The sequence below is a fragment of the Lampris incognitus genome, chromosome 10 (genome assembly GCF_029633865.1).
Source record: "Lampris incognitus isolate fLamInc1 chromosome 10, fLamInc1.hap2, whole genome shotgun sequence".
NCBI lineage: Eukaryota > Metazoa > Chordata > Actinopteri > Lampriformes > Lampridae > Lampris > Lampris incognitus.
In genome coordinates this window covers 426,547-443,412 of record NC_079220.1, presented here as the reverse complement: position 1 = coordinate 443,412, position 16,866 = coordinate 426,547, and the positions used below count along the sequence as shown (strand labels likewise).

General features: G+C 46.2%; 1 protein-coding gene across 1 annotated transcript in view; it reads left to right on the top strand.

The window, feature by feature from the left end:
* Window positions 1-16,866, top strand: part of LOC130119126 (sodium channel protein type 4 subunit alpha B-like) — a 256,811-nt gene that overhangs the window by 33,917 nt on the left and 206,028 nt on the right. Inside the window, exons 3-4 of the mRNA XM_056287542.1 lie at window positions 9,130-9,248; window positions 14,618-14,707. Coding sequence (XP_056143517.1) covers window positions 9,130-9,248; window positions 14,618-14,707 — 209 coding nt within the window. The remainder of the gene's footprint in view (window positions 1-9,129; window positions 9,249-14,617; window positions 14,708-16,866) is intronic.

The window sequence follows — 16,866 nt, the reverse complement described above, 5'->3', positions numbered from 1 at the left end:
TATAAGGGTGGGGGTACCTGCGGTCACTGTATTGTTTATAAGGGTGGGGAAACCTGCGGTCACTGTATTGTTTATAAGGGCGGGGACACCTGCGGTCATTGTATTGTTCATACGGGTGGGGACACCTGCAGTCACTGTATTGTTTATAAGGGTGGGGACACCTGCAGTCACTGTATTGTTTATAAGGGTGGGGACACCTGCGGTCACTGGATTGTTTATAAGGGTGGGGACACCTGCAATCACTGTATTGTTTATAAGGGTGGGGACACCTGCAGTCACTATTGTTTATAAGGGTGGGGACACCTGCAGTCACTATTGTTTATAAGGGTGGGGTACCTGCAGTCACTATTGTTTATAAGGGTGGGGACACCTGCAGTCACTGTATTGTTTATAAGGGTGGGGACACCTGCAATCACTGTATTGTTTATAAGGGTGGGGACACCTGCAGTTACTGCATTGTTTATAATGGTGGGGACACCTGCGGTCACTGTATTGTTTATAAGGGTGGGGACACCTGCAGTCACTGTATTGTTTATAAGGGTGGGGACACCTGCAGTCACTATTGTTTATAAGGGTGGGGTACCTGCAGTCACTATTGTTTATAAGGGTGGGGATCACTGTATTGTTTATAAGGGTGGGGACACCTGCAGTCACTGTATTGTTTATAAGGGTGGGGACACCTGCAGTCACTGTATTGTTTATAAGGGTGGGGATCACTGTATTGTTTATAAGGGTGTGGATCACTATTGTTTATAAGGGTGGAGAGGGGATACCTGCAGTCAGGTAAGGCTGAAGAGGTCACCTAGATGATGATGAAACGTCTCTCTCTCTCTCTCTCTCTCTCTCTCTCTCTCTCTCTCTCTCTCTCTCTCTCTCTCTCTCTCTCTCAATAACCGTTGTGTCCAGATGAACTGATTCAACTTTCTGTGACGTGATTAGGAGGGTGTATAGCTGAGTGTACGTTCATGAGGGCAACACTTAGCGAGGCAGAACATACTGCTACAATCCATTGCCATCCTTTACTTCGTACTCAGCAGTAACATATGGCCATCTCTGGCAAGATCCCGAGGGGAAGTGAAGCACTTCCTGTTTCCGGGTTAACAAGAGGAACTACTTAGAACAACCACCGGGGGGGGGGGGGGCAAACGCAATATGAAAGAAGGTTGACTCAGTTCATCTGGATACAATGTTTACTGACAGATAGGTATGCGTCATCGCTCATCTAAGTGACCTCTTCAGTCTCAACTGACTGCAAGTACTCCACCCTTATCTTAACGAGCAGTTGATGTTTGATCTGGTATTCTTTAAGCTGCCTAAGAAAGTAAAGTCGTTGTTGAGCTGCTACGTCAAACATTTATCTCCTCGGATAACCCCACAAAGCTCAAAAGATAACACCCAACCCTATCGTCAAAAACCTGATAACGTCTTCCCTCTCTTCCTTTAGTCCAGTTTGGGGTAATAATCATTTTGTGCCAGGTAAAGCTGACAGGGGCTTTAAAATATGGGCTGATGGGGGGGGGGTAGGACAGTTGAAAGATATCTTTGGCACTCAGGTTGGGAGTCTTTTAATGTTTGAGAACTTGTCATTAAATATAATGTCCCTCCTAAGCACTCTTTCAAATATTTACAGCTCAGGAGCCTTATTGGAACTAATCAGAATCCATGGTGGTCCCTTCTTTGTCTTTACTGGAGAAAGTTCTAATCAAAAACCCCTTTGGGAAGGGTATCATCTGAGCTCCATGACTTGTAAGCATATTCTTCAGAATCCTCAGACCCTAAACGTAACGCATGGAAAGTTGACTTACAGGAAGAACTGACACCGGAACAGTGGAGCAGGGTATGCGAGGTGGCCTAAACACAGACCGCTAAAGCACGGTGAAACCTCCTGCAGTACAACTGGCTAATGAGAGTGTAGTATATTACACCAGAACTTCATAAATGTAAGACTAACATTCCAGACCTGTGCACCAGATGTGGTGAAGATAAGGGTACACTGTTCCACTGTTTCTGGCAATGTCCCAACAGAGGGGAATTTGGGGAAAATGTTAAACTAAGAGCAAGAGAGTTTATTGATTAAATTACAGCTGGAGCCAAAGTTTGTTTTTGTTTTTACTTGGCCTCTATCCGGATTGGCGTAATATAAAACGTAGTGAACAAATCTTTATAAACACGTTTCTTACAAGCAAAAAGAGTGAGTGCTCTAACACGGGGAAGGTGGGCAGTCCAAGTATTGCACAGTGGTTTAGGAACTGCCTTTATGTTTACCTTTAGAAAAACTCACACATACTCTTAAAAATACACAAGAGGTATTGCAGAAAGTGTGGGGCTGCTTTATACATGATATCAAGAACAATGATGTATCTCACTTAATGGCCTAGTGTGGGGGAGGGTAACTGCACCCTCTGTAGCAATATGGCTGTCTAAGCTACTCACCCGGATGAATGTGGAGTAACATGTGGATGGACTCTCACGCTCTAGTTCCTTCCCTGCATGTGCCTTTTTACTGATATCATTTGTTTTTGCTGTTGTATGTGTGTGGCTATATATAAAGATGCATACATTTGCATGCAGAGGTAATTTTCATGTATGAAGAATGTGGGGATGTTTATATGCACATATCCATCCATCCATCCATCCATCCATCCATCCATCCACACCGCTTATGCTGCTCTCAGGGTGGCGGGATACTGGAGCCTATCCCAGCAGTCCCTGGGTGGCAGGCGGGGAGACACCCTGGACAGGCTGCTAGGCCATCACACAGGGCAGCACACACACACACACGGGGTCCTCCCTATAGTCCCCGGGTCCTATAGTCCCCGGGTCCTATGTTCCCCGCTTTGTATGAGACCGGGGAATATCGGACCTTTTTGTATACAGAGGGCCCTATATTCCCCACTTTTCCCCAAAAGGGTCCTATGTTCCCCGTTTTGTATGTGCAGGGGAACATAGGACCTTTCTTTATAAAAAGGGTGCTATGTTCCCCTAGGGCACCCGGGGAACATAGGACCCTTTTTATAAAGAAAGGTCCTATGTTCCCCGGTCAGCAGGTTTGACGCTGTTTGGCGCAAAAAGTGCATTTTCAATAATGCATTATTTAGGGCAGATTATTAAGAAGACAATGAATCATACGATTTCTATTTTTATATCACAAAAACGAATTCACAAAGTCCAGGTTGGCTAAAGTATGTGGAAACTTTCGACACTACACCAATTTCAACTTATTAGGCTATAGCCTATATTTGGGCGCATAACCCACCCCGGTAGTTCTCTGATATTTATGCGTGAAATGTGTCACTTATCGAGGAAAATTCGCCTCGCCGAGTAGGTGAGCTGGCTCGTCTGTGTCTGAATGTAATATAGTAAGCCTATGCTCCTTGGGCAATTGTACCCGGGCGTAACTTAGTCGGTAGAGCTCTCGCCTATGGATCGCAAGGTCGTGAGTTCGATCCCGGGTGCCGCCAACTCAGCGTATGAGTAGCACATTGTGCGAGAAGTGCTGGGAGCTGAGTATACATGTTGTGTTCCGTCCTCAGCAGTCCATCTCCCAGAGGTCTAGTGCATTGTACCAAGGATAGACTCCTGCGTAAACTGGCTGATATCGACGATAGGCCAATTCCGACCCACTTCTTCTATGTTCGCTAGAAAGCCGTCGTTCCCATTATAACCACACCAGCTTAATGGGAAAAGCATCTGACAGATATTAGATAGAAACCATCTGCTCAGTAAGGCCCTTTAAGCATCATAATTGTATTGATAATAATAATAATAATAATAATAATAACATAATAATAATGACAATAATAATAATAATAGCCTAATAATAATAATAATAATAATAATAATGATGATGATGATGATAATAATAATAACAATATAGCCTTATATTAGAAATGCTAAAAATTGGATAATTGAAATATTTATAATTATAAAGTAGGCTAATATAGCATGGTAATAACAATAAAATAATATCAATATCTGCCTGGTCTCTTAATATTCTAAGATGCTGTATGCTACAGAAATAACGGGACATGGGCCTAGGCTAATGAATACGCCTTTTTGACAAAATATGAATGAAAGGCTAATCAACAACGCTAAAGCTGAATCACAAAACACATATTGCATATCGGCGATAACTCGTGGACTCACTGTCATGTGCTTACTAGCCTACAAGAAGACAAACAATGGCGATAGTTATGGATGGTGATCGAGGGGGCAAAGTATTGGTACATGAGAACTTCAGATATCAGAAGCACCGCACCAATCAAGACACCATTAGATGGAGGTGCTGGAGGTGGAACTGTAGAGTGCCACTGATCACAAATAGATTTGAAGTGGAGGTCGTGGATGCTAACATTATTGTGCACGATGTTGGGGAACACGTGCATCCCCCTGACGGAGAAATGGTGCACTGTGCAGAATTCCGACAGCGGGTGATTGCAGAAGTTGCGAGGGAGCCAAAAGTCCCAATCAGAAGGATCTATAATGCGCAAAGGGTCCTGCAGCATCGGCAACGTCAAATCCAAGGTGGCGGCGACAGACCACCACCACAAGGATTCCAGTCTGTAAGGACTGTTATGGCCAGAGCACGCGCAGCAGTCACACCCCCGATTCCAGCTACACTTGAGGATGTCGTCATCGAAGGTGCATGGGCTGAAACATGGGACAGGGAACAGTTCCTCCTGCACCAAGACAACGAGTGGGCTATCGCTGTGTTTGCCACAGAGGGAAACATCAGGGAGCTGCGAGGCTGTGGAACCGTATATATGGATGCAACGTTCAGAACGTGCCCTCGCCCCTTCAACCAAGTTTTTACAGTACTTGGAAACATGCATGGCTTCGTTATCCCTCTTGTGCGTGCGCTGATGGGCCAGCGCACAATTGGGCACTACCGGCAGGTGCTCGATTGCATCAAACGGGAAACCAGGAGGATTACGCAGCACCACTGGGCACCTCAAAAGGTCATATGCGACTTTGAACAGGCGCTTATCAATGCGCTGGAAACAGAACTTCAAAGGGCACAAGTGAGTGGATGCTACTTCCATTTCAGTCAAGCCCTGTGGAAGAGGGTGCAAAGACTTGGACTGACTACTGCATTCCGGGATGACCTTCAGTTGGCAGCAGTCATCCGCAAGGTGATGGCATTCGGCCACCTAGCATTGGACACAGTTCAAGGCAACTTCGCCCTGCTCGTTCACCACCCAGACACGAGGCGCGTCCAGCGGGACCATCCAGAGCTGCATGACTTCCTGCAGTATGTCGGGAACACATACGTCCACGATGGAGCCCTCTTCCCACATCCAATGTGGAACGTCTATGCACGCAACATGGAGCAAAGGACCAACAACCACGTTGAGTGTAAGTGACTAAGACTTATTTTCTGATTTATTGAATAATCAGCGAACAGACTTTATTTTTGATGTGTGGCCCATAACACGCTTAACATTTTCATGCGACACCACAGAAGCGTGCAGGCTATGATAACGTAGGCCAATTGTATGATTATGGTTGTGTAAATTAGGCTATACTGTTTTAGTCGATTATTTGTATCATTATTTAAAAAAATAATATAGCATCGGTGTAGGACTCACAGTCAACCATTGCTTTGGATACTCTTAAAGCTTGATGAATCTACATTGTTTCCATCAATTAGCTGTGGAATTCACCATAGGCTATGTGTTTAACTTTCATTTTAAAAATTAGTTTAACACAATCCAGCATAATTTTTGGAGGTCTACATCACACAAAGGCCTACACTCCTAAAGCTGTATTATGCATTCATGTTTATCAAGCCACTGTCAACATGTTCAGCATATTCACATTTCTTTAACAGTTTACATGATTAACCTCTTGTTTTTGTTTTTGTAGCTTATCATCGCACTCTAAATGATGCGGTCCAAGTGCGCCACCCATCCCTTTGGATGTTTCTGCGCCACATTAAGGACCAGCAAACCCTGGCAGAGGAAAGGCTGGAGATGGCGGAGCGAGGAGATGCTCCCCCAAGGCGGAAGCCCAAGTGGAGGAGGTTGGAGGCCCGTCTCCTGCGGCTCAAGGGTCAACTGGATGCTGGTCACAGAGATTTGGAATCATATTGGAGGGCTGTAAGCCATCACATTTTCAGATAGGCTGAGTAGAGGTTTTAGCCCCTCTTTGTTGAGTAGCCTAATGGGCTAGGACTACTCATTTTGCTTTTTTGAAGAAGAAAAAAGCCTTAACGTTAGGCTAGTTAGGCCTTGGAGATTTTTGTTTTAGACCATGCCTTTTCTGGGGGGCTTCTGCCATAGACCAACCCTTTTTCAGCCAAGCTTTTACTAGAAGCATTTTGTTATAAATAGCCTATTATCAGTGTTACTATTGATAGTATTATGCCTGTAATTGTTATTTGTTATTAGGCCTCTTTTATAATTAGGCTATTATTATTATTATTATTATTATTGAAGAAGAACATCAAAGGATGTAAGGTAGCACTCATCAAATGAAAAAAAAGACACAATTCTCTATTTTACCATTTCATTGTTTGGCATCAGTCAATTACTTGGCCGGGTGGTCTTCTTCAGAAACCTTAATGACTGATGCCAAACAATAAAATGGTGAAATAGAGGACTGCCTCTGTTATTTTTTTACCATTTGGTGAGTGTTACCTTACATCCTTTGATGTTCGTCTTTGATTCATGTTTTTGGTTTAGCACCTCCACAAGCCTTTAGTTTTTTGAGAAGCACATATTATTATTATTAGGCAATTAGCCTATTGTGTAAGGTAGGCGGCCCCCATTGATGGATACTTTGTGCTGGTCCTAAATTCCAAGTCCTGGTCTAAGTTCTCTGCCTAAAAAGTTCATCATTAAAGTCTTTTTGAAAGAAAGTCTGCCAAGTGATTTAATATGGAAAACGAACTGCAAAGTAACAAGAAAGTGGCTGAAGTGTCCAGTGCTGTGCAAATTGAACTTTGAGCGAAGGTGGAAATGGCTACTGGTTATTCTGGTAGGCGGGCCTACTGCAAGACACACTTGCGTTGATTGCCGACTGTCCATGCTGAGCCGGAGAGCCAACTAACTAGGCCTACAGCAGTAAATATTGGTAAGAAATAACAATAAAGCAAATTACAGCCTCCTCTATAGGCCGAATTTGGATACGCACTCAAGGTGGCCTGCGATATACAACAGCCAACAATGGTAATACGGCCTAATTTAATCAGCGGAGGAATAGATTGTCGTAGCCTACATCTCAGCCATGACCCCAGTTTTTATTATTTTGGACCCGTTAAGGAAATAATTTGCAAAAAGGGTTCTAAGTTCCCCGGTTTGCTCCTCGATTGGCAATAGCGGGGAATATAGGACCCTTTATTTGGAAAAAGGTCCTATGTTCCCCTGGAAACAGCGGGGAATATAGGACCTTTTTTCCAAAAGAGGGTTCTATGTTCCCCGGTGTCTATTGCAACGGGGATTATAGGACCTTTTTAGGGGAAAACGGGGAATATGGGACCCTTTTTTTTCGAAAGGGTCCTATGTTCCCCGATCGGGGAACATAGGACCCGGGGAATATAGGACCCGGGGACTATAGGCACGGCCCCACACACACACACACACACACACACACACACACACATATATATATATATATATATATATATATATATATATATATATATATGACTTGTTTTTTATATATATATACTTAGCACAGAAAGTAAGGAAATGTGTGTTTGGTCGAGTGTGTCTTTGTTGTAACGATGCTTCTTGGCAGTAAACCTTATAGCGTTGGAAAGCCTGTTTACTTGCCTTTTAAATGGCGCCACATGTGTAAGGAACATGCATTTGTGGGATGAGCAGCAGAGCTGAGTATGTGGGTTGTGCCCATGAGACATTTGCCAGATCTTCTCTGCCAATGCCAAGCAGCTTATTCTAATGTTGCTATTGACTCTTGTGTTGAGCTTCTGGTACCCCAGGTGCTGACCATCAGCTGCCTGATAGAAGATTTACTGCCAAGAGGCATCGTTACACCAAAGACATCATCTACCAAACACACATTTCCTTACTTTCTGTGCTAAGTTTATATAACATATATGTGTGTGTGTGTGTGTGTGTGTGTGTGTGTGTGTGTGTGTGTGTGTGTGTGTGTGTGTGTGTGTGTGTGTGTGTGTGTGTGTGTGTGTATATCTATAATCCAGTGAGTGAAGTAAATTCTGTATGAGACAGTACAAGCCTGTTTATGCCATAAACAATCAGCCGCTGTCAGTAAAGCTAGTGGGTAGAGAACACACCATCTACTGCCTCGTCATGCACATCACGTGCACAACGTCCAGTGGGGAAGGGAGAGGTGCGACATTCAAAATCAAAAACACGTGATTGCTAACGGCCCAGTGGGGGGGTATTTGTCTGTTGTCATGATTTATTTATAATTACCAAACAGGTGCTTCTATCTATGTGTGCAACTGCTGGCCAATTCATTGCTGTTGTTCAGTGTGGACATTTGTGGTTTGCAGATGATAGAGTATGTGTCAGGTAGACACAGCTTACACATTTTACTGCTGGGAGAATAGGTTTTGTTCTTTGAGAGGATTTTCCAGGTGATTGAATAATTAATGTTTCTGTCCGCCAATGACCAAATATAAGGGCTTAAACATGTGACATTCTTTAAACGGTTGTTTCTAAAGCTACACGTGTGCATTAAACCTCTTTTTGAATGTCCCTCTGTTAGACCACGTGTGTCTCTATTTTGTCGTCCTCTCTCGTCACCGTAGCGTGGTAGATACCAACCTTCGTCTGGCATTTTCTCTCTAGGGGGCGGGAGTTGTTCACACGGCAGTTGCAGTTGGGGGTGTCCGGTTGGGATGTGTGGTGAAAGTGTCATTGATTTGTTGGTGATTCTTGTGTGTGGGACGATATTGTGTGTTGAATGCTAGACATGCCGCTGTAGAGATGACAACAGCAAAACAGACATATGTGGGTCTAACAGGGACATTCAAAAAGAGGTGTAATGCACACGTGTAGCTTTAGAGACAACCGTTTAAAGAACGTCACGTGTTAAAAATTAAAATTAAAGTTGTATTAAACCTAGCAAGTACAGCAACAAGCATGTTACTGTATTCATGCGTGGCTGCATTAAGCTGTGAGTGTCTTTCTCTCCCCACAGACATTCATAGTGATCACGAAAGGAAACATCATCTACAGGTTTAATGCTGAGCCAGCCTGTTACCTCCTCACGCCATTCAGCATCATCAGACAAACAGCCATCAAGATCCTCATTCACTCATATCCTTTTTCCTGCTCTGTGCAACACGCCCTGGTGACACACAGGTGGGCGCCCGCGTCCTGATCATGGCACGAACATGTGAGAAACCTACCTCACTCAGGTCAACTTACATCCCAACATCACAATCAAGTTGTATCGCACAAAACTCATCCCAGTCTACGAATATCTTCATCTGATTTTCACGACCATATCCTTACACTGCTCTTCCATATATACACACACACACACACACAGTTGATTGATGTGTGTGTGTGTGTGTGTGTGTGTGTATATATAAACACAATTTGATGGAAGTGTGTGTGTGTACGTATATATATATATATATATATATATATATATATATATATATATATATATATAATGTGTGTGTGTGTGTATTTAACTTCATTAAATGAGACACGCAACAGTAGGGAAAGTGCTCAACAAATAAGGAGCAAATTTATATATTTATATTTATGTTTTTGTGTGACAAGGTTCAGGTACCTTGGGGGGGCAATACACATTTGAAGCAGTATAGTACACAGTTGCAACAGAAGTTGGAATATTAATCAGAATCAGAATCATCTTTCTTTGACCATGTTTGTTTGCACATACATGGAATTTCACTCCAGTTTAGTGGCTCTCAATGTTCTGACACAGAATAACAACACAACAATCTATAGGAGTATACACAAGGGATGACTATATAGAGGTGAAACCATTGCTGTGAACTGTAAACTGGATACAATAGTGCAAAGAAGTGAAGAGTGGAAGAAGTGCTGAGATAAATATTAAATGGTAAAAAAACGTTATATACTACATGTAAAATCAGAAACACTTGTTATTTCATACACTTTCACACATGAATTGAAATGAAACATGGTTTCCCCCAACCCCCAGCAGTGCGACAAAGACAACAACACATCCAAAAACTACAAGAACACAGATATCAAACTAAAAAAAAAAATCACTGACCAGGAGAACGAACCAGCCAGGATGACTGTCGGAACTGCCGGTCTGCATGAGCTAGCAGTCAGCTTAGCCTGCCCCGCTTCAGCGTCCTGTCAGACCGCCCTCTGCATTTCCTCTTTGGGCACAGCTCCACACAGGGCCAAGCTCCTTGGGCCTACAGGACGCAGCAGACCAGGCTCCCTCAGCTTATCCAACGCCAGCTCTCCCAGCCAGACACCTTCATCACACCTCCCCGCACTCCACACGACAACACTAAAAACACAGTGAAGGCTAGCCAAGGCCAGCTCTCCCAGCCAGACACCTTCATCACACCTCCCCGCACTTCACACGACAACACTAAAAACACAGTCAAGGCTAGCCAAGGCCAGCTCTCCCAGCCAGACACCTTCATCACACCTCCCCGCACTCCACACGACAACACTAAAAACACAGTCAAGGCTAGGCAAGGCCAGCTCTCCCAGCCAGACACCTTCATCACACCTCCCCGCACTCCACACGACAACACTAAAAACACAGTCAAGGCTAGGCAAGGCCAGCTCTCCCAGCCAGACACCCTCATCACACCTCCCCGCACTCAACACGACAACACTAAAAACACAGTCAAGGCTAGCCAAGGCCAGCTCTCCCAGCCAGACACCTTCATCACACCTCCCCGCACTCCACACGACAACACTAAAAACACAGTGAAGGCTAGGCAAGGCCAGCTCTCCCAGCCAGACACCTTCATCACACCTCCCCGCACTCCACACGACAACACTATAAACACAGTCAAGGCTAGGCAAGGCCAGCTCTCCCAGCCAGACACCTTCATCACACCTCCCCGCACTCCACACGACAACACTAAAAACACAGTGAAGGCTAGCCAAGGCCAGCTCTCCCAGCCAGACACCTTCATCACACCTCCCCGCACTCCACACGACAACACTAAAAACACAGTCAAGGCTAGCCAAGGCCAGCTCTCCCAGCCAGACACCTTCATCACACCTCCCCGCACTCCACACGACAACACTAAAAACACAGTCAAGGCTAGCCAAGGCCAGCTCTCCCAGCCAGACACCTTCATCACACCTCCCCGCACTCCACACGACAACACTAAAAACACAGTCAAGGCTAGGCAAGGCCAGCTCTCCCAGCCAGACACCTTCATCACACCTCCCCGCACTCCACACGACAACACTATAAACACAGTCAAGGCTAGGCAAGGCCAGCTCTCCCAGCCAGACACCTTCATCACACCTCCCCGCACTCCACACGACAACACTAAAAACACAATGAAGGCTAGCCAAGGCCAGCTCTCCCAGCCAGACACCTTCATCACACCTCCCCGCACTCCACACGACAACACTAAAGACACAGTCAAGGCTAGGCAAGGCCAGCTCTCCCAGCCAGACACCTTCATCACACCTCCCCGCACTCCACACGACAACACTAAAAACACAGTGAAGGCTAGCCAAGGCCAGCTCTCCCAGCCAGACACCTTCATCACACCTCCCCGCACTCCACACGACAACACTAAAAACACAGTCAAGGCTAGCCAAGGCCAGCTCTCCCAGCCAGACACCTTCATCACACCTCCCCGCACTCCACACGACAACACTAAAAACACAGTCAAGGCTAGCCAAGGCCAGCTCTCCCAGCCAGGCACCTTCATCACACCTCCCCGCACTCAACACGACAACACTAAAAACACAGTCAAGGCTAGCCAAGGCCAGCTCTCCCAGCCAGACACCTTCATCACACCTCCCCGCACTCCACACGACAACACTAAAAACACAGTGAAGGCTAGCCAAGGCCAGCTCTCCCAGCCAGACACCTTCATCATACCTCCCCGCACTCCACACGACAACACTAAAAACACAGTCAAGGCTAGGCAAGGCCAGCTCTCCCAGCCAGACACCTTCATCACACCTCCCCGCACTCCACACGACAACACTAAAAACACAGTGAAGGCTAGCCAAGGCCAGCTCTCCCAGCCAGACACCTTCATCACACCTCCCCGCACTCCACACGACAACACTAAAGACACAGTCAAGGCTAGGCAAGGCCAGCTCTCCCAGCCAGACACCTTCATCACACCTCCCCGCACTCCACACGACAACACTAAAAACACAGTGAAGGCTAGGCAAGGCCAGCTCTCCCAGCCAGACACCTTCATCACACCTCCCCGCACTCCACACGACAACACTAAAAACACAGTGAAGGCTAGCCAAGGCCAGCTCTCCCAGCCAGACACCTTCATCACACCTCCCCGCACTCCACACGACAACACTAAAGACACAGTCAAGGCTAGGCAAGGCCAGCTCTCCCAGCCAGACACCTTCATCACACCTCCCCGCACTCCACACGACAACACTAAAGACACAGTCAAGGCTAGGCAAGGCCAGCTCTCCCAGCCAGACACCTTCATCACACCTCCCCGCACTCCACACGACAACACTAAAAACACAGTGAAGGCTAGGCAAGGCCAGCTCTCCCAGCCAGACACCTTCATCACACCTCCCCGCACTCCACACGACAACACTAAAAACACAGTGAAGGCTAGCCAAGGCCAGCTCTCCCAGCCAGACACCTTCATCACACCTCCCCGCACTCCACACGACAACACTAAAGACACAGTCAAGGCTAGGCAAGGCCAGCTCTCCCAGCCAGACACCTTCATCACACCTCCCCGCACTCCACACGACAACACTAAAAACACAGTCAAGGCTAGCCAAGGCCAGCTCTCCCAGCCAGACACCTTCATCACACCTCCCCGCACTCCACACGGCAACACTAAAAACACAGTCAAGGCTAGCCAAGGCCAGCTCTCCCAGCCAGACACCTTCATCACACCTCCCCGCACTCCACACGACAACACTAAAGACACAGTCAAGGCTAGCCAAGGCCAGCTCTCCCAGCCAGACACCTTCATCACACCTCCCCGCACTCCACACGACAACACTAAAAACACAGTGAAGGCTAGGCAAGGCCAGCTCTCCCAGCCAGACACCTTCATCACACCTCCCCGCACTCCACACGACAACACTAAAAACACAGTCAAGGCTAGCCAAGGCCAGCTCTCCCAGCCAGACACCTTCATCACACCTCCCCGCACTCCACACGACAACACTAAAAACACAGTGAAGGCTAGGCAAGGCCAGCTCTCCCAGCCAGACACCTTCATCACACCTCCCCGCACTCCACACGACAACACTAAAGACACAGTCAAGGCTAGCCAAGGCCAGCTCTCCCAGCCAGACACCTTCATCACACCTCCCCGCACTCCACACGACAACACTAAAAACACAGTCAAGGCTAGCCAAGGCCAGCTCTCCCAGCCAGACACCTTCATCACACCTCCCCGCACTCCACACGACAACACTAAAGACACAGTCAAGGCTAGGCAAGGCCAGCTCTCCCAGCCAGACACCTTCATCACACCTCCCCGCACTCCACACGACAACACTAAAAACACAGTCAAGGCTAGCCAAGGCCAGCTCTCCCAGCCAGACACCTTCATCACACCTCCCCGCACTCCACACGACAACACTAAAAACACAGTCAAGGCTAGGCAAGGCCAGCTCTCCCAGCCAGACACCTTCATCACACCTCTCACACTGGAGAATATCACGGAGAATATCTCTGTGAATGTTCATCCAGGTCATGGTTATCCAAAGGAGTTGAATCGAGTGCAATTGGACTTGGTATATATCCGTGAAGACGTTTCGCCTCTCATCCAAGAGGCTTCCTCAGTTCGTGCCATTCTGACTAGACCAAGCTAGTCTGACTGGCAGGTGATGAGACTCAGAATTTATCCTCTAGGAGTCGTTGTCAGAGCTATTGATATGCGTGGCCCCTTGTGATCAGATGTTTACCAACGCCTGCCAGTTTCTCTTGTTACGTGATTGGCGGTCACACAGTCATGTATGATTTTGCCTTCTAGCTGGTGGTACTTAGATATCAAATGATCATGACCTCGTTTAATTTGGATACTGGTTGGTTTATTTTACTACCGCTCTAAAATATTTCGTCATTGGCTTTGAATGAGCAGTGCCTTCTCAAAAATCACACCGAGCCTGCCCACCCCAGCAACCCTTCTTTTTCACCCATAACCTTGGTAAAAAGAAATCCTAACTGGCTTTCCTTGCAAACAGATGGAAGGCACCACAATGCTCTAGCTTTATTTCTTTCATTTGTCATTTGATTTTGATAAAAATGATCTTGAAGAAATAAAAAATATAAATAATATTAATGACAGAGTAGGGGAATAAATAATGCATTTGACAAATCCAAGGCCTTCTCAGAAACCCACATCGGTTCTGACGATTCCCCACTGAGGAAACACCACCAGTGATCACTTTACCGTAGGTACACCAGTGTTGACTATTGTACTACCCAGCAGAGAAGAAGTGAAACCCTCTTTCCTTAACGTGCCAACATTATTCAGTATGTTCATCATGGTCACCATCCTGTCCAACTGCGTCTTCATGACCATGAGTGACCCACCAGCATGGAGCAAGACAGTAGAGTAAGTCACACACACACACACACACACACACACACACACACACACACACACACACACACACACACACACACGGACTATGAGTTTAGTTGTGTTCTCCTTTAGCATTTAGATGAATGACGTTTCAGAGCTCTGAGAAAACAAGTTTAAAGGTGAAAGTGGTATCCAGAGGACACTTGTGTGGCATACGTTGTACGTGTGGGTGTGGGTGTGTGTGGGTGGGTGGGGGGTGTCTGTGTATACAATTGATAAAATAAACTTGCTGGGGATCCGTCAGATGTATTTACTTTTTATCAAATGGAGTGATTTATATCAAATGCCTTCCTCAAGGGTGGAATAAGCCTACTGAGGGTAATGACATTTAAATAAGCCTACAAAACAAGACAGGGCAGAGCAGGACAAGACAAGATAGGACAGGACAAGATAGGGCAGAGCAGGACAAGACAAGATAGGACAGGACAAGATAGGGCAGGCCAAGACGAGACAAGACAAGTGTTAGGAGTGATGGGGGGTATATTTGCCCTTTTCCCTCTTCCCTTTCTTACATACTTGGGCTGGTTTTCATTGAGAAATGATTGGGGGGGTGGTTAAGCAGTGTTTATAAGATGGCGTCACTGCGAGGCGCAGGTGCGTCCCCTGGAGTTAGCTAATGGCGGCAGTTTGCATGCATACGCCTCAGGATACGCCACTTTGAACACGCTGTTAAGGACACTACAAGTCCACACCTTTCCGGCTCAACACCATCAACTAAACTGAACTGACTTGCCAAGATGGAGTCCGCCGCTTACGGGAGCTGAGACCCATATGGCGAGGCCGTGTCAGAGGGACCTGCTAACTGCTAGCCTGCTACCTCGGTAAGCTAGCCCACCTCCTGGCTACTGCTCAGTGTTGGAAATCAGTCCTTCTTTCGTTTCTTCCCTCGTTTTTCCTCTTTTTTACACACTCCAGGTTAGGACTAGTATTGCGTCCTTAACCCTTAACCCGACTAGTCAGGGGCACTCTTTTGTTCAAAGATTAATGTATATTCATGTTCGATAAACCGGTTAGCAGTTAAATGTCAGTGAGTGAGTTACATCCAAGCATTGTGTTTGTGAGACGAGACACAGTTGAGTTGGATTGGGCTCAGGAAAAGCCGCGTGTTGCTAGGTTTAGAAGTAGGCCGCGGACATACAGCTAGGTGCAGAATAGCGGCACGGTGCTGACTTCTCACTTAAAACAGGTGGTTGCATATGTGTGTAAAACTAAGCTAGCTAGCTAGAAGGTAAGTTAGTGAATGCATGCATCGTGAGTGTTGATGTTAAAAACGGGGCTATAGGTCTACAGGTTGATAGCAGGTTGGTTTGGCTGGTTAGCTGGTAGCTACTTAGCTAATGGTGGCAGGTGTTTTGCTGGTGTGTACTGCAGTGTATTGGTTTGTGGTCTGCGAGTAACGTTGTGAGCGCTGTGTGTGCGCGGTCTGTTCATATCAGTTTCTGGGAATATAGTGACCTATGAGCTACCTCTTGTTGCAGGTTATACGTTTTGTCGGTAAGGCTATTTGGTAATAGTTACCTTCAAGGTAATTTTGTGAGAGTCTCTTTTGGTTAGCCTATTATTTATTTATTTATTAATTTATTTGAGAATTTGATAACAATAACCACGGCAACGTTCAACGTAGAGGAGTCTTGTGGGGGTGATTTTGGGCGCAAGGAGTTGCGGGGTATTGTGAGGTAGATGTCACTCCAGAGACTAAAAAGCCAGAGATTTGGAGACCCTGATTTCAGTGTTGCACCTAAAAGATCACGTATATGAAAGAGCAGAGCGAGGGGGGGGGGCTGTTTCAGCTTGACTTAGCAAAGCTGACATTAGAGCAAGAGAAGCTTAAAGTGAACAACAGTGACTTACAACGTAAGCACGAAACTTGTTTTGCTGTTTCCAGCTGTTGGAGACTCATGCCACAATTTAATTAGGATGATGTGGGCTCTTTCTTTGACGCTTTTGAGAACATTGCCAAAGAGCTGGAATGGCCTGAGAATAGATGGACGTTACTTATCCAGAGTGTACTTGAGGGCAAAGCCCAGGAAGCTTATGCAGCTCTAGATGCTTCTGACAGCAGAGACTATGATACTGATCCTTCGGGTCTTCCCTTCCTCGTCCCTCAAGAAAATCCCCACAGACTGTTG